This window comes from Lynx rufus, unplaced genomic scaffold (assembly GCF_022079265.1).
Source record: "Lynx rufus isolate CCGP_SWC_20201006 ecotype Redwood Valley unplaced genomic scaffold, mLynRuf1.p SCAF_3, whole genome shotgun sequence".
In the NCBI taxonomy this organism is placed as follows: domain Eukaryota; kingdom Metazoa; phylum Chordata; class Mammalia; order Carnivora; family Felidae; genus Lynx; species Lynx rufus.
In genome coordinates this window covers 89,140,500-89,163,516 of record NW_025814845.1, presented here as the reverse complement: position 1 = coordinate 89,163,516, position 23,017 = coordinate 89,140,500, and the positions used below count along the sequence as shown (strand labels likewise).

Sequence of the window (23,017 nt, the reverse complement as noted above, 5' to 3'; positions counted from 1 at the left end):
GTTCACATACAATTCTTCCACTCATGTACCCACTCTTGTTTTAGTCTTTGCTCTACAATTAAATGTATTAAATGATCAATATCAGAGCATTTGCTTTAATTTCCCCCCTCTTGCTTCTTTCTTTTCTTTATTACCATGCCTTTGACAAGTACCACTTTTCTCTAGCTCCTTCTCCCCTAAAAGTAATGCTTTTCCAAGGCTTCTAACTCTGGTCCCACTCATTTGCATGCCTCTTCCCTGTAGCTCTTCCCTGAACTACCAAGTCTCAGATGTGAGGTCCATGTATTTGCACTTGATGTTTGCTTTTCATTTTCTGGTGGTTTTGTGTTTTTGCTTCACATATACACTCAGCTCTCTTCTTTCTTGCAGTCCCTTAAGACTTCCTTCTCCTGTTCTCTATACTTACCAGTTTCCAGCGATGGCAGGGCATTCATTGGAATTTGATGTTAATTTCTTTCACAGGCAATTCGTATTTTATGCTGTTCTCTCCTAATGCTAAAAATATGGGTCATATGTGGTTTTATTTGCATTTTTTTTGTCAAACTAATAGTTTTGGGGTGATGATTTTTGGAAGGATGCATGGAGATACTAGGATTCCAGGGGCAGCCATTATCCTTCAGACCTGCTCTCTTGCCTTCTGAGATATTTTCTCTTACAATTCTTCTGTACTTTTACCTTTTTTCATTACTCCTAGGGATCACAGAAAGTATAATAAGGAATTCAGTGTCAGTGAATATCAATGCAATTCCTCTAAGCATTTACTACTGTCTTAATGTTAAACACTTGGGAAATTCCATAAGACAAAAACAACACCCTTAATAAACAATGTATTAAAATAATGGCAATGATAGGAAAGTTTCTGCTTTTCTCTAAGGACTTGATTGTGCTTGCAAATTGTACCAAAATAATACATAAACATTGAGGGTTTTTTCCCTGAATAATTAAGATAGAAATCATCAATATTATATTCTACACCAAAGAGAAAAAATTACAGTAACTCTCATCCAACCACTTAGTTGAAATTAACTGCATAAAAGGAAAACAACATCAAAATATGCACTGGGAATATAGCCTAATTTGTTTCACTACTTAAACAAATCAAGAGTCAGGTGTTTATATACAAAATCAATTTTATTAGAAATTAAACAAAAAGTGGCTACTCATCAAGACAAATATTAGCATTCTCTTTCAACTAAAACCAAGAATATACTTTTATTAATTTTTCTGTCTCTCTGCTACAGTCCAAGTGATTGACCAGAGGACTTGTAGTCTATAGTGTCCTTCTAGGTTCTTAACCCTTTCTTTTTTTAAGTTTATTTATTTTGAGAGAAGGGGGGGAGAGGGGTGGCGGGAGGGGGAGAGAGAATCCCAAGCAGGCTTCATGCTGCCAGCACAGAGCCCAATGTAGGGCTCAGTCCCACAAACCTTGAGATCATGACCTGAGCCAAAACCAAGAGTTGCACACTCAACTGAGCCACCCAGGCACCCCAGTTCTTAACACATTCTTGCATGATAAAGTTTCTAGATGCTTGGTGATCTTGGTTTTGCCTTCCTGTGGATACTCCATAGTTTATCAAGGTCCCTGTTAATGGCACCAAAAATTAAATTTGCTCCTGTAGAAATGGTTTATTAATGTAGAGTATAGAGGGACTGTTACCTTTCTTGATCTACCTACTACTTATATTAAAGTAACTTAATGCTACCATATTTAGCAATTAAATAACTCTGTTGGTTCATAGAATGATTGTAATCATTCTAAATCTAAATTCAAAATCTTGGGGCGCCTGGGTGGCGCAGTCGGTTAAGCGTCCGACTTCAGCCAGGTCACGATCTCGCGGTCCGTGAGTTCGAGCCCCGCGTCAGGCTCTGGGCTGACGGCTCAGAGCCTGGAGCCTGTTTCCGATTCTGTGTCTCCCTCTCTCTGTGCCCCTCCCCCGTTCATGCTCTGTCTCTCTCTGTCCCAAAAATAAATAAACGTTGAAAAAAAAAATATATAAAAAAAAAAATAAATTCAAAATCTTAAGTCATAGATTTTTTTTTATCACTTGAACATTCATATTTGTGCAATTTAAATGCAAAATTTAATATTGTCCCTGTTAGATTTAATTCTGCTAAAAAGTCATCTAAGATCCTTTTCAAGATTTGGTGTCTTCACCTATCATATAAATGTGTTCATTGATAGCTTTATTCAGCATGAAAAAAAATCTCTAATATAGAGCCACAGTTCTCTGTTTTTTACCCTATTCTATTTGAGGTTTCTATAATTGACGTGGATGAAGATAAGCAGAGCACCTTGGAGAATATGTACCAAGATATTCAAAGACACAGAGATGCCAGTTTTTACCCCCCCCCCCAAAAAAAAGAAAAAAAGAAAAGAAATTGATTAGACAGAGAATTGCTCTGTATTTTTAAAAATTATGAGATAGAGTGGAAAATCACATGGTTTTCAATTAAGACAAAATAATTGAGAGAAATGTCTCTTTTGGCAGCCACTTAGAATAGTTGTTCTGGTTTCTCAGATGTACGTTCACTTTCCCCTTCCATTAAGAAAAGTTTGAGAAGCACCAACATAAGACACCCTGTCTATTTTCATGTCCTCTGTAGAGTTGAGAAGTCTGTATTTATCTAGTCATTTACAAAACGCTAAATAGGGTAGAGGCACCCTAGCAGACACTTTCTCATGTTATTTAAAGCCATTACTAGACATTCTTGAGAGGAAGCAACCCATATTACTCCATCAAGGCAAGACAAATAACTATAGCTAGCTGCTATTTGATTTTCAAGCAGTCCTTTGATTGATCTGCCTAGTAACCTCATAAAAAACAGGCCATTCTGGTTTATTAAAGCTTCTCCTTAGCTGATATTTGTTGGCTGCTAATGACCATAATATTCATTTCTGAATGCTCAAAAACAAGCCTTTTAACAATCTGTTGTCAATTCTGCAAACGTGAATCAAGTTGCCTGTAATTTCCAGAACCCACCCTATTCTCCTCTTCAAAAATAAACATGAAAGTTAGTCACTTGTGGTCTTGTGGTATCTCTCCTATTTGCCATGACTTTTCAAAGGCTACTGAACAGTAGCTTTGAGATGATGGCTGAAAATTCTTTTACCACCCTAGTAATATATCTGGCCTCATAACTCCTTATCTATCCTGGGCTAAAATTTTCACTTTTCAGTTTCTTCTCCATATTCAGTTTTAAAACCCATTTAGAAAGGAGAAGAAAAAATAGGAGTTGAATGATTCTGCTACTTCTCTGATATACTTTCTCTTATCATCTCTAAACAGTACACTTATTATTTCCTTTTTCTTTTTAACAACAAAAAACGCCTTACAGTTTCTTCTAGTCAACCATATATATATATATATTTTTTTTACATGTTTTATTTATATTTTGAGAGCAAGAGACAGAGTGTGAGTGAGGGAGGGGCAGAGAGAGGGAGACACAGAATTCGAAGCAGGCTCCAGGCTCTGAGCTGTCAGCACAGATCCCAACATGGGGCTCGAACCCACGAACTGTGAGATCATGACCTGATCCGAAGTCTGACACTTAACCGGCGAGCCACCCAGGTGCCCCGAGTCAACCATATTTTTGATCCTCAGTTTACTGGGGGCCTTTATTTATGACACTTTCATAATAGATTTGCATACATATATATATATATGATTTAAACTTTTAGATTAGTAGACAGCCATTTAGCTTTCCTGAGCTGTCTCCTGTCTTATTTGAATTATTTCATAATTATTCAGCTAAAAGTTTTTGGGTTTTTAAATTCTCCCTTTGTTAGCCATATTCCCTTTTTGAAACTCAAGTCTGTGGGCCAAAATTTTTTTTTCTTTGAACTTTTTGTAAGTTTCCCAAAGTCCGGGGCACTTGTCTGACTCTGAAGTCCAGGATTTTCTTTTCTGGCCATAATAAACATTAGCTTGGAGTTCTCAACATTTTTTATGTCATAGCATATCATTTTTTATAGTCTCACATGTGACACACCCTCACCAGTTACCCAAGTTTTACAAACCTCAAATATATCTTATCTGAAAGTAAAACATTGTAATCATATTTAATTGTCATGTGTATTGGTTATGTATCAGTTATGATCACTCTCCACAGTGCTTAAGGTAACATTGATAAACAGGCTGCTGATTATATAGGATTCCATGCTGCTTGCCATGTCAACCTTTTTCTCCCACTCAGGAAAGTATACTTGTGGGGCACCTGGGTGGCTCAGTTGATTAAGAGTCCGACTCTTGATGTCAGCTGAGGTCATGATCCCAGGGTCATGGGATCGAGCCCCACATCAGGCTGCACACTGAGCTTGGAGCCTGCTCTCTTCCTCTCCCTTTGCCCCTGCCCTGCTTGCTCTCTCTCTCTCTCTCTCTCTCTCAAAAAAAAAAAAAAAAAAAAGAAAGAAAGAAAGAAAAGAAAGAAGGAAGGAAGAAAGCATACTTGTAAGAACATAAGAGCAGTGATATTATCAGGATAACTTTGACTACACTCAAATGTATGTATTTTTAGAAAGTAGATTATTTATAATTTTAGTCCTTTCACTATTAGTAACAGATTACTTAGGACTTACTTCATGTACCAAGTCCAAGTTGAAGATGACAGAGGTGCTTTCTCTTCTCCACACCAGCAAATATCTTTTCCTCATTAGTCAAAATAAGTGTAGGCCTCACTTGTTTTTTTTTTTTAATATTTATTTTTGAGAGAGTACAAATAGGAGAGAGACAGAGAAAGAGGGAGGCACAGGATCTGAAGCAGGCTCCACGCTGACAACAGAGAGCCCAACACGGGCTCAAACTGACAAATCATGAGATCATGACCTGAGCCTAAGCTGGACACCTAAACAACTAAGCCACTCAGGCACCTCATCACTTGATTTTGACTACGAGGGAAGTCAGTAATTTACTTCATCAGGGTGTCCCAAGTTTCCTTTCTTGACAAATAACATACCTTTGTAAAGTCTGGGTGCCATTTGGCTCAGTAATCTGTAACATTCTCCTGTAGTCATCATTTCTAATGTAGTGGTATTTTGGCAGTCTGTTTATATGAACCCTTTAAATATGGCAGTGAACTCCATGAGGTCTTTAGAGTAAAGAAATGCAAGTTTTTGCTATCTATTAATTCAAAATAAGTTGAGCCAACAACTTGAAGTGAAACACAAAATTGCCTGTAAAAGGTATCTTTCTAACAAATCTTAACAATTCATACTAAATTTTAAACCGTTAGATGATTAGACAATGCACTCAGTGATGAAAGCACCAAAGAAGAATGGGCTGGAAAGGAAAGAGAAGGAAAAGAAAGGAAATTATACAAGAAGGGGACATTTGGGAGCTCTGGACAGGCCATCCATCCATGCTGGTCTCCTCATAATATGCAGAATATTCCTAAACTAGAAATATTTTTCCTTTTTAATTAAGAGCCATTTGGAATGAATGATGTTTCATTATCCAGCTGCCTGTATTATAATTTTCACAATGTGTTACATTAAAGCCTGTCTATTCCTTATGAAAAATACAGGATTTTCTTAGAACTTGCTTCTCAGGGTATTTCAGAACTCCTGACACACCTTTATAAATCTGTTCTGTACTCCAAAATCTCTGATGTAAAGGGAATATAATCTTCAGTAAAGGTGGTGATAAACTTCTTTAAAAAAAAAAAAACATAAATGTTATGTGTGATGCCCCTTTCCTATCTATTTATATGCCTCCCTCCAATTCAATTTCCGTGATGTTTTTGACCTAGAAAATCTGACCAAATTAATCCATTGAATATGCTCTTCAAGATCCTAAAACATTCTTTTCAGATCTAAAAAGAATTTTCAGAGTTCTTCCCTTTATCCAGGAAATCAAAATATAACATGGCAATGGGTGATGGGCATTGAGGAGGGCACTTGCTGGGATGAGCACTGGGTGTTGTATGTAAGCGATGAATCATGGGAATCTACCCCCAAAACCAAGAGCACACTGTATACACTGTGTGTTAGCTAACTTGACAGTAAATTATATTTAAAAACCAAAACAAAACAAAATATAACCTGGCAAAGGACAAACAACTTAGCTGTGGTCCTTTGACTACCTGAATATCTTCTGACAAAGCAGAAGGGGAAAAAAAAGAAATGAAGGAAGAAAGGGAGAGGGAGAGAAAGAGAAGAGGGAGGGGAAGAGAAGAGAGAATATCAAAATATTAAGGAGATTGTTTCAAAATGAGCACTTACGTTTTTAAAAAGATTCATACAGTCTGTTAGCAAATGCATTAGAATGCAATGGTTACTGTTTTTAGAAATGGACTTACTATGTTCACAATCCTCCTTTTAAACTTATTTTTCCTAATACCTATGTTTCTAACGATAAGGGAAGTTTTTTCTTGCAATATTAATACAACCGTACAGTATTGTAATGCATAATGGTACCAAGAGCTAGCACCCTCCCTCTCCAATGGGTTGCATTTAACCTTAATGAATGCAAAATTCTATACTTTCCCACTCTCGCCTAGTAGGCAATGGCAGTAAATAGCCACAGCAAATGCCATAAAGCACTTCAAGCATGGATGAACATCAAGGCTTACCTGGTTATGCTAATCTTTACTTCTTGGAAAACAATCTTTTTAAAATTCAGACTTTACTTTTTGACAACTATTCTTACATGAATTTATTTTTAAGAACTAAGCACTATCCTAAAACATACTATTAACTTATTAAGCAGTACCCTAAACATTATTTCTATGGACATCTTCCACATAACAAAAACCCAGACTATTTGTCTTTTTAGTTCGGAAGTCACATGGTAGTTTTTACGTAATCTCTACACCCAACATGGGGCTCAAACTTACAACCCCGAGATCAGGAGTTACATGCCCTATTGACAGCCAGCCAAGTGCCCTTCGCATGGTATTTTTTTTAAGCACAATTAAAAGCACTCCATTTGTGATTTTCATAGAGGATGTGAAAATCTGTCCAAAAGTCATCCAGAGGGTCAACCACATCCTCAGATCCTTAATTGTGCGGAAGAAATTTTATGGACTTCACATGTGCCTGAGTTGTAAAACCTTAGCAATAATACTCTGGTCTCAAACCTTCACTTTTAAAGGTCACCTGAGATTCCACACTTGACTTAGAACAAAGCAGCAATTTTTCAGAATCATCTCTGTGCCTTCGCGTCCAAAGTTCCCCTATGCTTTGAGACCTGGGGGACAGGGTCTCAAATTGAATATAAGTCTCTTTTGCCAGATCATCTTCCCAGAAGGATTCTGACCCACATTGCAGTTTACAAACTTTGTACAACAGGAAAAATATCAATGGCAAGACAACAACACAGGCAGTACCGCTCACCACGATAAGGAAAGACACTTGAGAATCACCTTCTTCTTCGACTCTGTCAACAGAAAAAGTGATACATTGGTCCTTCTGGGGAGGCACTCCCTTTGGACAGACGCATGCTATGTACTGCCTGCCAGGCTCCAAGCCATCTATGGTTACTTGGTCCTTGCTGGAGTCTGCATTCAGCAGCAGCAGGTCCTTCTCGCCATACTTGGAATACAACACAGTCACCTCGGACTTACGTGTAGTGTTGACAGTGTTCCACATCAATGTCACACTCTCTTCAGTCTCACTGACTACTCTGAGATTTTCTATTGTGGTATTTGTCTCCATTGGCATTGCTTGATCCAATGACGCCAACTCTTCATTTTTACTTGCACTAGCTGAAGGAAGCTTACTTCCACCTATCTCTGCCTTTACATTTCTTTTCCCATCTGGGCGGAGCTGGAATGACTGCTGGCTGGCCATGGTGGGCTTTGTTGAAATTCTGGTGCTTAGAGTTGTGATTGAAGATGCAATGGAGGAGAGGAAAGGAGATAAGGAGAAGAAAGCAGTGGAGGGAGGAGAGGAAGTAGAAGTAGAAAGAAAAATGGAAGAAGCAGGGGAAGAAGATGAGTTAGAGGACCAAGGAGATGACAGTGAACCAGGTATGGATGTAGATCTAGATCCTGGCTGGGCTCTTTGCTCAAGGTGATCTCCAGTTCTTTCAGAGGTGTCTGATAATACCGTGGTTGTGACAACACCAACCACTGTCACAGTAACCACAGCTTCTGACATCCCAGCCAAATTTTTGGCCTTACATTTGTAATCCCCAGCATCCTTGTAAGAAATGCCTGTCAAACTTATTATGGACCATCTGACTCCTTCTCCTGGAGATTCCTGAATTACTGTAAGAAAAAATATATATACTCTGTGAGGAAAAACTCAAGCAACATGCCAACCTATCTGGTTCTACATGTATCCCTTTCACATAAACCAAGAGGGAAATGGCACACTGCAAATCTCTGATGGCAGGTGATAAGTTCTGTAAATTGTCTACATGGAGGTCTTTGATATGCTGGGTTCCATGAGGTCTATATGGGGAGTGGTATTTTAAAAAGACATGGGGGGCTATGAATTGGGAGACTTGGTTTTAGTAAATGTTAGTCCACTAATTAGTGTTTGATTTCAGACAAGTCAATTGGTGTCTTTAAGCCTCTGTTACTATATTTTTAAAATAAGAGAAGACAAAGTGGTCTCAAAGGTCCTTTCCAATTTTAACTCATTATGAAATGGTTATTATAAGATCTTACTCAAATATTTCCCAAGATATTTTTTCATTGTAATAAAATGCTATCTATCTACATAGGCGGCTGGCATAGCAGATAACTTTCTGGCATAGAGGAGTCAAAATTAGTATTCTCAATCTTTCATTTTATAGTTAATCTAAATAAATTAGTAAGCCATGGATTCTATTATTTGCAGAATAATATACAGTTTTTGCAAAATTGGAATTTTACTTTCCTAAAGACTAAAATCTAACATATTACCATTCTGTCTTGGTTTCTGAATCTTTATGAAGAATAATAATGTAGTGAGCACTATCCTAGGATCCCAGAATTTAGCTTGCTACCTTAAGCTGTGGGCCTTTTACTGTCTATTTATAAGAATATTAGGCCTTAGCTATTTTTTATTCCATCAGGTTTCTTTATTTCTATCTTGATTTACATTTAGCTTCAGTGAGTTTTTAAAATATATCACTCTAATTAATCAGAATATCACTACTGAAACTAAAGCCAAAGCACTGAGTTGGTCAGAGTAGGATCTGAAAAGTCTATGTAACCAATTTTTCTAAAAATTATATACTTTTTGTTTCATGATAAGGTTTGCATGTAATTTAAATAATGATTTGAATACTCATTCAAAAATGGGAAACCTATATTAAAATCTTTTTTAAAGAAAACTGTAATAGATATACATTTGAAAGTGAGCCATATCCCAAGATGATGCAGCAAGACAAAGGCCTTATTTGCAGTCATCCATCCATTGGATCATGTTGTTTCTGTCTAAAAATCAGATTATCTAATTTCATCTACATAGTTAGTCAGATAAACTGAGGAAAAGATTAACGAATAAAATGAACTTTTCAAAGTCCTTTCACCCAATAATTTTGGTGTATTTTATTAGAATTAACTAGCCAATTTCAAATCACACAAAACCATGAGTTTCAATTCAGACCTTTGCAAACTTGTTTTATAGGCCTAAATTAAGAAAATACCTGTATAATTAACTGGTGAGCTGTCGGATCTGGTCCACGTGAGCTGTGGAGTAGGCTGGCCAGTAGCATCACACCGCAGCAGAACATTACTGCCCACAGCAGATGTGATCTGGGTGGCCGACGTCATCACTGATGGCTTCAAACACTGTTCCAACTCAGCCCGCTGAAATAGAATCCCTGTCAGGCGCTCAGGTTCACTACATATCATCAGTGGATCAAGAAGCACTACAGCAGGGTCAGCAACTTTTGACAACTCGATCATTTTAGAAATGTGGCAGTCACAGAACCAAGGGTTGTCCTGCAGACCTAAACCAGAAGGGAGGAAAAGATTGATAAAGGTTATCAACAGATGACTTCAGTTTACATCATAGTCACTTGGGCAAGCAAGCATTTGCGCTGTCTCCCTAAAAACAGAAGTGCTTTGAGAGATGAAAGGGGAGTCACCTCTCTGTCAGTTTTGCCCTACAATCTGGCTACCTGAATGAACATAGCCTGTCATTTCCGACCATTAATGATTGTAGCCAACATTTACTGAGCATTTACTCTGTACAGGTCTCTGTTCTAAGGATGTACCTCTATTATTTAATCCCAAAAATCCTATGAAGAAGAGTATTAGTGTCCTCATTTCAAAAATGAAGAAGCTGAGATACAGAGAAATCAAATGATTTGACCAAGGCCACATAGCTAATCAGCATCTGAGCCAAGATTCTAATCCAAGTACCACAGAATACTATAAATACACTAATAGAGATATTTCTAGCATGTTATGAAAGTACTTCTATTACCGTAGGTATTGGAGGGTGTAGAGAGACACCTAACTCTGCCTGCACTGTGTCTTGGGCTTGCGTGATGTGAAGACCTTTGGAGGACAAGTTCTGTGTAGCATGTAGAGTGAGATGCAGGAGATGTCAGGAGATAAGACTGGAGACTGGGAGAGGCTGGAACAGAGCTTGCCATGAATGCCATGCACGGGGGCCGTACAGGTGCCCTACCCAAATCCCCCTTCAAGAGAGAAGCAGCAGCAAGGAATAGAGTTAGCTGACAGCCTCCAGTTGGAGGACTGCCTCAGCTTTCAGAACTGTTAGCAGACATGCTTTGGCCTTCAAGAAGAGTGTCTGTGAGAGCTTTAAAGGCAAGTGAGGAAAATGTAACTATTGGAAACCAGAAGAAAGGAGACCCTTTTATGGAGTGGCAGAAAGTTTAGAAACACTGCCACCTGTGGTTAACATGGAAAGGAGAAAACACATTCAAGGAAATGAATGTTCCAGCCATTGATATTTCCTTCCACACGGAGTGTTGAAACTGCTGCCCGGTTCTCCTTGCTGCTCGTAGTAAAATGTGAAGGGCAGACAACAGCTAAAGGAAGAACTGCTAAATATAAAGGAGCCAAAACTTGTGGGTTGAGTAATAAAATTGCTTCTTAAACGCAGCCTCTCCAAAGTTCTCAAATTAAGAAAGGGCTTCAGAGCAAAAATCAAATCCAGAGACAGTGAAAGTATATAATTATTTGCTAATATCCTAGAAGGATCTCAGGTAGTGCTTCAGAGCCTTTGGTCAGACAAAAATCTCTCTAATGATATTAAGGGTGATGTCCCATGTAAATAAAGCGCAAAGCTGAAAGAGATTTATCTCAAAAAGATTTATGGTTGTGGCTTTTTACTAATGGAGTGGATTATAACATTGATTCATAAGGAGAAAAGACAATCATAATTTTTAAACATTCTAACCATGTTAGAAGATTTAACTTCATTCATAAATTCTATTTATGTCTCTTTATGTCTATTTTTATTAGAATAGCACTTCATGAGTGGTTCATATTTTTCTGCCAGAATTTATAAAAATTTACAGTTTTTTTATCTTCTATCTTAGAAATTTCACTTCTTCCATGGGTGAATTATCTTGAACTTCTTCCTCTTACATTTAGTCCTGTGAATCTATGACCAGTTCTCTAATATCCAACTTGCCAGCAAACATCAAATTCATTCTGTCATGTAACAATTAACATGTGGATAATACTTTTTGCTCTCAAAACACTTGTTATGCTAAATTTTTGCTTTATAAAAGAATAACAAAACAAGTTGACAGTTATTGTTTCCTGTATGACAAATATTGTACTTGTCAAGAATTGTAAAGGGTCTGAGTTTTATCCAACTTTAGGGTGACCAGTTGGCAGAAGACATAAGACTTCTGGTCAGAGATGAAGGAGATCTGGAGGAAGACGTTATTATCTCCCTTATACTGGGCAGTAAACATGCCTACCCTTTGCTCTGGAGGGAGATACATCTTTACCTTCCAAAGCAGTTCTCTACATAAACATCCTTAAAAAGATAGTTCAGAACAAAAGGCAGTGACTGCCCCTGCTCACTAGACAGGCAGAAATGTGAGAGACCATGGAAAATTGTCTTCCAGCAGTGCTAAGTATGCTGAAGGATTTGTCTACCTCAAGCCTGACAATAGCATGAGGTAGATAATATTAGTATCATCATCATTTTATTTTTTTTTTATCATCATCATTTTAAAGAGGAAAAAGCCAGCACTCAGAGAGGTTAAGGGTCTTCCTGTCATTACACAACTGAATATAGTCAGGATTTGAACCTCAGTATCCTGATTTTAAATCTCATTCCCAAGCACTGTATGTCTTATATTGACCTCAGAAAGCTAGTGTGATTCTCCAAGTCTCACATCAGAGGATGCTAAAGCACAAAGAGATTACTGCCTTGATTCTGTAAGTAGCTTAGAGTCCTGACTAAATCCCAGATGTTTTAGCCTCCTAATCTACTACCCCTTCCACCATAACTCATTTCATCACCTAAAAACATTTAGGGCCACCGGGTGGCAGCTATAGTGCTGTTATCTATAAACACATGTCAAAGCAGCGATGTCCGGAGCACAAATGTCTACATGGGGAACCATCCAAGAACTGTAACATTAACGGGTCTACTCATGCTTTGAAACTGTCCTAAAAATGTGTTAATGGTGAAACAAAATTCTCTTAAAAATTAATCCTACTTTTATGTCTAAAAGTTATGTCTAAAAGTTACATAAAACAGGAAAATATTTTAAATCCCTCAAAAACATAATGTTTATTCTAGATTTGAAACATCCAAGGTCAAAGGCACAACTTTTAGAGCCTGAATAATAATAATGACCTGAGTGCTGAACACATTCATCAGGTGTTTTGTGTTTTTTGTTTTTTGTTTTTTTCCTTTGGGGGACAAAGGTACAAGAACTCCCTGAAGTTAAACTGTTATTTGCACTGCATTCCTTCAAGGCAACACACCCACCACAGTCACAGTAATTTGCATTAATTAATTTAGTTTATGTAACTATTCTTGGATGGGGCAAGCCAACTTTGCCTTATTCCTTTTGTAAAAGGATAATGTTTTCCATTCATCACAGTAGTTGAATTAATTGTGCTATTTTGTGTGTGTGTGAAAAGTCAGCAATAAATTCTTGTACCAAAGTTATTCTATAAGCTCTTGAAAGCAAAGACCATGCCTTAGTCCGTTTTGTAATGACAGTAGTGTCTAACAATTCAAGGGGGAAAGTAAAGTCTTTTCAACAGATGGGTGCTGGAACAACTGGACATCTGTTTGGAAAAAACCTCAACCCCTACCTCACGCTACACTCAAAGACTATTTGAGATGGACCACAGTCATAAGCATAAAAGCCAAGAATATAAAGCCAGAGACTGAACATAATAGTTAAAACTATAAGGAAAACAGAATATTTCTGTGACTTGTAGGAAGACAAATATTTCTTAGATGAGACACAAAAGGCACTAACTATAAAAGAAAAAGCTGGTAAATCAGACATCACTAAAATTTAAAAGTTTCTTACCAAAGACACCATGAAGAAAATGAATAAACAAACTACAGACTTGGAGACAATATTAATAATACATATAATTGACAAAAGGCTTGTATTCAATACTAAAAAGAAAATGACTTTTAAAAATTGTATATTGGCATAAAGGAATATAGCAATGACCAATGGCCCAATGAAAACATGGTCAATGCCATTAGTCATCAGGGAAATGCAAATTAAAATCACAATGCGAAATCACTCCCTGACCACCCACCCCTAGGAAATGACTGAAATGAAAAAGACTGATAACATCAAGTGTTGGTGAGGATATGGAGCAAGTAGACTGTTACACAGTGCTAGTGGGGGTGTAAAATGGTACAACCTCTGGAAAATTGGCAGTTTTTTAAGGAGTTATATAGCCATCTTAGGACCTAGAAATTTCAATCCTGGGAATTTATCCAAGAGAAATAGAAAATAGGTGCCACAAAAACCTTTGCATAAAAATGATAACAGCAGCTTAATTCATAATAGCTAAAAACTGGTAAGAGCCCATGTGTCCAAAAACAGGAGAAAGGATAAACAATTCATACATTCATAAAATTGAGTATGACTCAGCAAAAGGAACCATCCGTACATGCAGCGACACGGATGAATCTCAAGAACAATAATGCTAAATGAAAGAAGCCAGGCACAAGAGTGTATTTTAGATGATTCCATTTACATAAAATTCTAGGGCAAACAAAATTAACCTACTGTGATAGAAATAAAAATAGTGGAAGGGGTGCCTGGTTGGCTCAGTCAGTTAAGCGTCCGACTTCGGCTCAGGTCATGATCTCATGGTTTGTGGGTTCAAGCCCCACATGGGGCTCTGTGCTGACAGCTCAGAGCCTGGAGCCTGCTTCGGCTTCTGTGTCTCCCTCTGTCTCTGCTTCTCCCTGCTCACGCTCTGTATCTCTCTCCTTCGAGGATAAACATTAAAAATTTTTTAAAAAGAAAAAAAAATAGTGGTTGCTTGGAATGGAGGAGATTGACTGAAAAAAGACAAAGGGGAACTTTTCCAGTGTGATAAAATTATTCCGTATCTTGGTGAGGGTGTGGGTTCTGTGGAGGTATGACATTTATCATCATTTTCTAAGTTGTGTATTTAAGATCCATGGTATGTAAGTTATACTTCAACTCCTCAATTTAGAAAAGGTTTGAAAAACAAAAGAATGATATCTCTGGAGATAAACTGAACTTGAAGCTTGACTGCCTCTCCACCAGCTGTAAAAAGGTGGTAATACAGACCCACTTTATGGTATTGTCCTGAAGGCTGAGATACTGCCAGGGAGTCCTTAGAAGAGCACCTAGCAAGGAGTCAGCCTTAACTGCGTGGATTCGTCTCCTTGGTGCCTAGCAAAGAACAAGCATACCAACAGGGACTGACAGGTGTTTGTTGAATTAAATTAATGCCATTTTAGAAAATTTTGTGGGAATACTCATGTGGCCGCTGCCCTTCGGGCAAACTTAATTCTAATCTGGAGAAGAGCTTATGTTTGCAATTGAGAAAATTTGGGTGCCAGTAAAAAGCACCCAGAAAAGCATTTTATATCCTCTCCTACTGCAAGCTTTTTCCTCCAAGACAAAGAGTGTGGAGCCTCACAGAGTCTGCCTGTGTAAATATTTGTCTATTCTGGAGAAAGAGACCATGGAAATTTATCTGTATTGCAAATCAAAACTCCAATCTAGTTTCACAGTTCACTTAAATGTTTACTTGCAAGACACTTGTTTATGTTTTTATGATACATTAGAGGATAATTTGATTAAGCTGATATTTTTACTCATGTAGAAAGAAGAGTCATGGAAAAGCCTCTCCCTAATTTTTTATATTAAATAAATATATGATTTAAAGAGATAGTAATGCATACGTGAGGAAACTAACTCTAGTGTTATTACATACAATACATTACAAAAGAGTGTGGAAGCACATGGGTTCTGGAGCCAAACAGCCTGTATTCACACCCCAGCTCCATGAGTATGATGAGTAAATTTGGGCTTGTGGCTTACCATGTGTCTCAATTCTTCTGTAAAATGGGGATGAAATGATACTTAATACAGGGTTAACGTGAGACTGGAAGAAGTTATATATGTAAAGTATAAGAACGAGACTTGGCCTTGAGTAAGCACTCCATCAATATTACCTATTACTATTATGGTTACAAACAGAACCACTGTCTGCTAACAATAATGAACACGGTACAATAACAAATAAAAGCAGAATGTGTTCCACCATAATAATAGAAAAGTAAATTCTAGAGGGTACTTGGAAAGATATAATTGCTACAGTTAAAACCTGAGTTCTAGAAAAGCTAGAACTGGTTCTCACCACCATATTTTAATGACGAAATTAGAAGACTCCAATATAGTTAAAATAACAGAAAAAGCCAAAATAGAGGAGTCTTTCTTTATAAGACACATCTATCTCAGTCACAGCTGTTATGGATTATTGTCGATCTAAAATTATAACCTCAGAGACTGTCCACCTCATATTCTAAAGAACTGTCACATAAAATATCTTATAATATTCTCATTACAGTCTTATGAGTCAGAAAAGAGGGAGTGAGTCCTCCTATCTCCATTTTCCAGATGAAAAACCCCGAGTTTTCTGTGTGTGATTCACACACATGAGCCAGTCTTTTTTTTTTTTTTCTAATTTTTTTTTAACATTTATTCATTTTTGAGAGACAGAGAGAGAGTGTGAGCGGAGGAGGGGCAGAGAGAGAGGGAGACACAGAATCTGAAGCAGGCTCCAGGCTCTGAGCTGTCTGTCAGCACAGAGCCCGACGCGGGGCTCAAGCCCACGAACCATGAGATCGTGACCTGAGCCGAAGTCAAATGCTTAACTGACTGAGCCACCCAGGTGCCCCGAGCCAGTCTTCTTATTAGAGGAGAGCATTTCTTTCCCCTTTTGTTACATAGCAGGCTATGATTTTGCTAAGATCAGCGGCCACATATGGTTGGGCATGTTTCAAAATATCTTTTGTTATTTATTATCATTATTATCATCACTATTATAAAAGCAATGCATGACCAAAGCAGAACATTTTGAAAATATAGAATACTGAAAAGATGTCCCACCACCCAAAGAGGACAATTAACCAGCTAGTGTATTTTTAAATTTTCTTCTTTGCACATTTTATTTATTTGTATTGTATTGTATTGTATTGTATTGTATTGTATTGTATTGTATTGTATTGTATTGTATTTTAGAGACAGCATTGCAAGCAGGGGAGAGGGACAGAGGGAGAGATTGAGAGAGAGAGTCCTAAGCAGACTCCACACTCAGTGCAGGGCCCAACTCAGGGCTGAATCCCACAACACAACCCTGGGATCATGACCTGAGTCAGAGTCAAGAGTCAGACACTCAACCTACTGAGCCACGCAGGCATTCCTCTTTGCACATTTTAAAATAGTTATGATCATGAATATGTATAATTACATACCCTGATTTCTCAGTTTAATGTTATACCAAAAGTATTTTCATGTCACCTTTTTAAAGAATCTGCTTTTGAACAATCTGAACCCTGAAGCATAGATAAAGATGTTTATCTCTTAGGACTGTGAGATTTCATAACCCTTTTCAGTTTGATCCCTAAACTTTTATCCAGATTTAACTCACAAGGTAACAATATTAATGTCCCATAAATCAATTCTTCATAATGATATTAGCAATATTAGTGACTAGTCATTAGAGAGCTATTAATAAGAATTTATTAATTTGATTTTATTTTTTACTATAGATCTCCATTTGGTAATTCTATTAGAACCAAGAGTCACTTTCAAAGAAACTTAGAAAAATGTGTAGAGAAATAGAATCTCAATGTTTAAGACAATTTCTAGCTATTAGTCTTACTCATAAGGACTAAATTAGTGGCTAAAATAGAGTAAATAAATACTGCTGTACAGGTTTACACGGTGCCTGTCATGGTGTACATAATAAGAAGGACTCCACAACTATTGTTAAATTAAACTAATATTTTTCCCCAATCCATCCTATAATATCCCTTTTATTCTCTAATAGAAATGTTTGAAATATTAGATAAACAGTAGGTAAACAAAAAATAGCCATATAATAAAAAATTACATGACTTTTCCTCTTCGTGTCTGTTTTTTATCACTCATATTTTTAGTCTCATAAGCACCAAAATGTATTTACATTTCAACAAAAGCAATGCTAAAATCATTTAAATGCTGCCACAGCATTTTTCCTTTTTATCAAAAAAAAAAATCTCAGTTATCTTTATTTATAATTTGCTTTGGCAAATATTTGAGCATGTGATATTGGTCAATAGGAATTCCTGGCACAAATTTAGCATCGAGTTGCCTCTCACGCCAAAAGGCTTATAAGTCATTTCCCTAGCCAAAGACCCAGTTCTTTCATCCCGAGAAATACAGCCTCTCCTGCAGCCCTGATGGACATAACTGGTGAACTAATGACCTAGGCTTACTGGGTGAACAAGAATTTAGGAAATCAACTTGATCAGAGCCTCAGGCTTGTGTCACACACAAAAGTATGAAAGACCTCACTGCCCACAGATACCCCTTGAGAAGGGTCTCAGTTCCCTGATTTCAATCTGGCAACCACATTTACCGGGCATTTGCCATGTGTAGAGCACCGTGCAAAGCACTGTGGGAAGATACAAAAAAAGGAAGAGATAGACTTACTGAAAGGAGTTTACACTTTAAGAACCCAAGACAAATACCCATAGAACCTAAACAAAGTCAAGATCAAAGTCTACAAAACATATCACAGTTAAACTAAGAGACCAAATCCACTAGGCGACCCCAATAACTGGTGCCTTCATCATTTCTTTCTAGATTAAGAAAATTTGGAAGCTGTTCTCCCTAATTAATTAAACCACTGCCACCTCATAAAGATGCCAGTGCCCCTCTTCTACTCCTGAAGAGCCTGATGAAGGGCTGAAAAGAGAACAGAGCAGGTTGACTGTGGCAGAGCATGGAGCATTGATATGTTCACAGAAACAGGGCAGGTTGGTAGGTTTTGTCACTCAGCCCCAGTATCTCTGACAGCACCATCAGTCTCTCAGTTTATGAAACTAACTCTCCTCGCTCCTCCAACACACATACTGCCTGCCACCCTCCCTCCAGCGCTCGTAGAGAGCCATTACACGTTACACAGGGTAAACAAGTCAATTGACCCTAAGTCAACCAATAAAGTGCCATTCCATCAAAAACTCAAGTATAGAGTAAAAAGCCAAATTCAATAAATGTGAAAAGGCTGAACAGCTGAAGGCACGCAAAGCAAATAATCTGGACCCAAGAAGCCCAGAGGCTTCTGAGCTTACCAAGAATAATTCTTTGTGGTGAAAGGTCCAGGCTTCTTGACGATGTTGTAAGTAAGTGGGACCAGCTCTCCAGGAAATCTGGTGGTAGTGTGGTTAGCCTGTTGCTTGATAAATCCAAGTAGACAAGGTTCTTCAGGTACCTGACCACCTCGTTAGGCACACTGGTTATTTTGTTGTTGTGCAAATCCAGGGTCCTCAGCTGGGGCATGTCCAGCAGAGATGCCCAAGGGAAAGCGGCCAGAGAATTTCCATCCAAGCGCAACTCATGCAGCTGCTTTAGGTTGTAAAAGCTGCTGGCATCAAGGCTGGCCACGGAATTGTAAGTCACCCAGAGGTACTGGAGCTCCACCAGGTAGTAGAAGGCCTCTGCGGGGATTCTGCGGATGACAGTCTTCTCTATACGTAGCTTCACAGTTTCCACAGGGAAGTTCATAGGGACCTCGTTCATATCCAGGTCATTACATAGCACCGACCTAGTGTCACAAAAGCAGTGGAAGGAAACCTGCTTTCCAAGACCCACGTGAAAAAATAATACTTGAAACATGAATCAGTTTCTCATTTCCTACTTGTTTTCACAAAATACCTGTTCAGCCTGGCTGACCTATTCATAATTCATCATCACCATCATCTTCTTCTTTTAGGTTGAATCATATGAAATGGCCATTTTTGTAGGATAAAAATGATCAAATATCAGCAATTTCATGTGTTTCAACCTACTATTGATGGAACTCTTTATGTGTCAGACCTGTGCAACACACATCACATCCACCTAATTTATCAACAGCCCTATAAGGTAGATACTGGGTAATAGGTAAGGGCACCGGCTCTGGAGTCAGGCTGATCTTGGTTCAGATCTAAGCTCTGCCACTTCCTCTGTGGACATGAAAAGCCACGTCAGTCCCTCAACTTCATTTTCCCACATGGCACTGTTAGGATGATTAATTGAAATGGGTGTAAAATTTTATACCTTCCTGGCACATAATAATGGGTGTTTGCCATTTTTTTTTTTTTAATTTTTTTTTTTTTTCAATGTTTATTTATTTTTGGGACAGAGAGAGACAGAGCATGAACGGGGGAGGGGCAGAGAGAGAGGGAGACACAGAATCGGAAACAGGCTCCAGGCTCCGAGCCATCAGCCCAGAGCCCGACGCGGGGCTCGAACTCCCGGACCGCGAGATCGTGACCTGGCTGAAGTCGGACGCTTAACCGACTGCGCCACCCAGGCGCCCCGGGTGTTTGCCATTTTTTATCATTAATCTCATTTTTACAGAGAAAATAACTGAGGCCCACCAATGTGCAGTAGCTGCTGAATGTCATATAGCCAGTGGGTTACACAGCCACCTATTAAACCCACATCTGTCCAACTCTAAAGTACACACTTTTAACCACTTTAGGAAATGACCCATATTTTTAAAATCCCCTGTTAACGTTATAAATTGATCCCTTTTAAATAATTTTAAAAAGGAAGGAAGGAGAAAGAAAAAAAAAAGCCAAGTGTTCAAACTAGATGCTTCAAGTTGAACTCTATTTTAATGTGACCGGTGAGTTCCTTTCAGCCTAAGGAAACCAGAAACTGCAAGTTTATTTCTTTTACCACTCACTAACTTAAGTGACCTTGAGTAGGTCACATTGTGATCTTGTTTAATGGCATTTGTAAAACAGGCATAGAAAAACAAGCCTGTCCCCTCTGTGGATATAAAGTATGAAGAATCAGAGAATTTAGATTCATTTTAACCTGAAAAAAGACTTATTTATCCCTTATTCATACTCACTCCCACTGGATTGCTGAAAAATGAACAATAAAAATTTTGCAAAGCATAGTCTAAATTACAGCCTATTATACTTGTAGTACATAATAACAATGAAACAGCCATTTGGTAAAAACAGGACATTAAACCAGTGAATTTTAAAAGCCAGTGTATAATGTAAAGGGAAGTGGGTAGCAGAAAGCTGGAGTGCGCTGACAATATCATCTCCTTTCTGTAACTTTAGGAGAAGACTATGGAATCATTGGAATGCTCTAGGAACACCTCTTTTTCTTCATCTCTATTCCAAATTACAACTTTCGGTGCTATTTTATACCAGAATGGTAAGTCAGCATTCCAGCGTAATGGAAAAAAGCCTGGATAGGAAGCTGAAAGACGTAGCATCTTTATCAACCAGCCACTGCGTCAACTCAGTGTTGTGACCTTGGACAAGTCATTTAATCTCTGTATGGTTGCGTTTCTTTGTTTATAAAAGGACAGCAGTCAAACTAGATTATTTCTAGAGTCCTTGCCAGGCATAATGTGCTATGGTTTTTATAAAATCAATAATGGGGTTATCATGGGGAAAAAAATAAACATTTCTGTGGCTGTTTTCTCAAAATTATGGAGCCCCTAGTCATTAACTGCTTCATATCTTTTGCCAAGTAGGTCTTTAATTTGTTACATTCTTTCCTTGTCTTAACCTACTTAGTGAATATCCCAAAAAGATACAAAGAGTTGGTTGAGTAAAGTTCAAACAATAACAAATCAAATTACTCAAAAATATATTTTGCTTGTTATTGTTTATTTGTTTAAAGTTGTAAGATATAGTGGCCTGGGTTGCTCAGCTGGTTAAGCGTCTGACTTTGGCTCAGGTCATGATCTCCAGGTTCATGGGTTTGAGGCCTGCATCAGGCTCTGTGCTGACAGCTCAGAGCCTGGAGCCTGCTTGGGATTCTGTGTCTCCCTCTCTCTCTCTGCCCCTCCCCTTCTCGTACTCTGTCTCTCTCTCTCTCTCAAAAGTAAACATTAAAAAATAAAAATTAAAAAAATAGTTTTAAGACATAAATTGGGCGATTCTTTTAACTAATTATTTTCAATGAGAGTCTCACTGTTCACTTCAACCAAGCCACAAAATAATCTGGTTGTTATTAAATATCCTCCCCCCCCATCTCCCCCCCACCAAAATCAAGTTCTACCAGGTTTAGCTAACAACAGTTCTGTTTTGCATTTAACTTCTATCTCAAAGGACTCACTACATTATTAGTATGTAAGTATTCTCACTCCACAGGTAGATGTTAAAGCAGCCCAGAGATTAACTTCAGTGAGGCCCCCCAGTGTCTGCGATAGACAAGGCTGATTTGTATCTTTCCAACTTTTCTTTGTAAACTCCAGTACCTTAAAATGAAAAATTCTAACTATGAACATTTCTAAATTCACTCTTGTGATCTTCCTTCCTACTTTTTAAGGTCTATCCAGAAGGCATGAAAAAGAAATGGGAAATCAGGGAAGCAAATGCTCTGGTTACCTCCTAGATTGGCCCTCCCTCTCATGCCTTCTGTAAACAAGCTGAGCTGGCCACACACATTTCAGTGGTTTGACCTAAAAGGGACAGGTTGTGAATATGAGTGCAGTGAAGATTTTGGTTACACAGAATGTGTTTGAGAGTCTCAGATAATTTGAGAGGGTTTTAAGAGCTGAATTGCTCAAAATGAAAACAATGGAGTGAGCAACTGGTATTAACACAATTAAGCTAAAGCTTAGGTAAATTAAACCTTCTGTCCTCTGATACCTGGTCAACAATTTGCTTTCAAAATAAGGCTGCCTAGTTGGAGTCCTTTTCCAAAAAAATCATTAGAACACTTAATAGCAAGGAGAGGAGCATACCTTGATCCTGTGCCGTCATTTCTGCCATGATAATCGCAGGTGCACTGTGAAGGACATGAACAGCTCACTCCCTCCAAAAAGCTAATGAGCACAATGCACAGGCATGCTGAAAGACGCATCGCTCCTTGTAGAGGTTATTTGAACAGAAAGTAAAAACCAAATCCTAAACTTCAGAAACTGGTGTGCCAGGAATGCAAACAGCCATTTAGTAACAGCAGATTAGATGGGATTAGCTGAGATCTGTAGTTACTTAACCTTCAAGTGTATTTTACAGGGGATCAATCGACCTAGGCTTTGAAAATGGTTTCAGCAAAGTAACACATTCCAAGGAATATGAAAATCAAGCACATGTCAAAAAAATTTCAATAGTTGCCCATCTCCAGATTTGCAAGGAAATGCCTATTAAATTCTTTTCCTATGAATGTAATTGCTACTATACTGTGAAGATACACTTAACGTTTAAAACAATTCAATGTTTTAGGGGTGCTAGAAAATACTGCAGCTTATTTATATAACATTATAAATTATAGTTTTTGCATTTGTGATCTCCAAAAACAAAGTAAACAAAACCCGGTACCTAGATTTTTTTGGCAAAATGCTTCAATCCACCACTGAGTAGCAGGACCCAGGCTCTGGTGAGAATGTCTCCTGCAGCTCT

General features: G+C 38.0%; 1 protein-coding gene across 1 annotated transcript; it reads right to left on the bottom strand.

Annotated features, from left to right (window-relative positions):
- Positions 1–7,048: 7,048 nt before the first annotated feature.
- LRIT3 (leucine rich repeat, Ig-like and transmembrane domains 3) lies at positions 7,049–22,478 on the bottom strand. The gene is made up of 4 exons (XM_047090856.1): positions 22,360–22,478; positions 18,728–19,200; positions 9,576–9,881; positions 7,049–8,205 (listed from the first exon to the last, which is right to left on the bottom strand). The coding sequence occupies exons 1-4, from the start codon at positions 22,476–22,478 to the stop codon at positions 7,049–7,051; spliced, it is 2,055 nt and encodes a 684-aa protein (XP_046946812.1).
- Between the last annotated feature and the right edge of the window lie 539 nt (positions 22,479–23,017).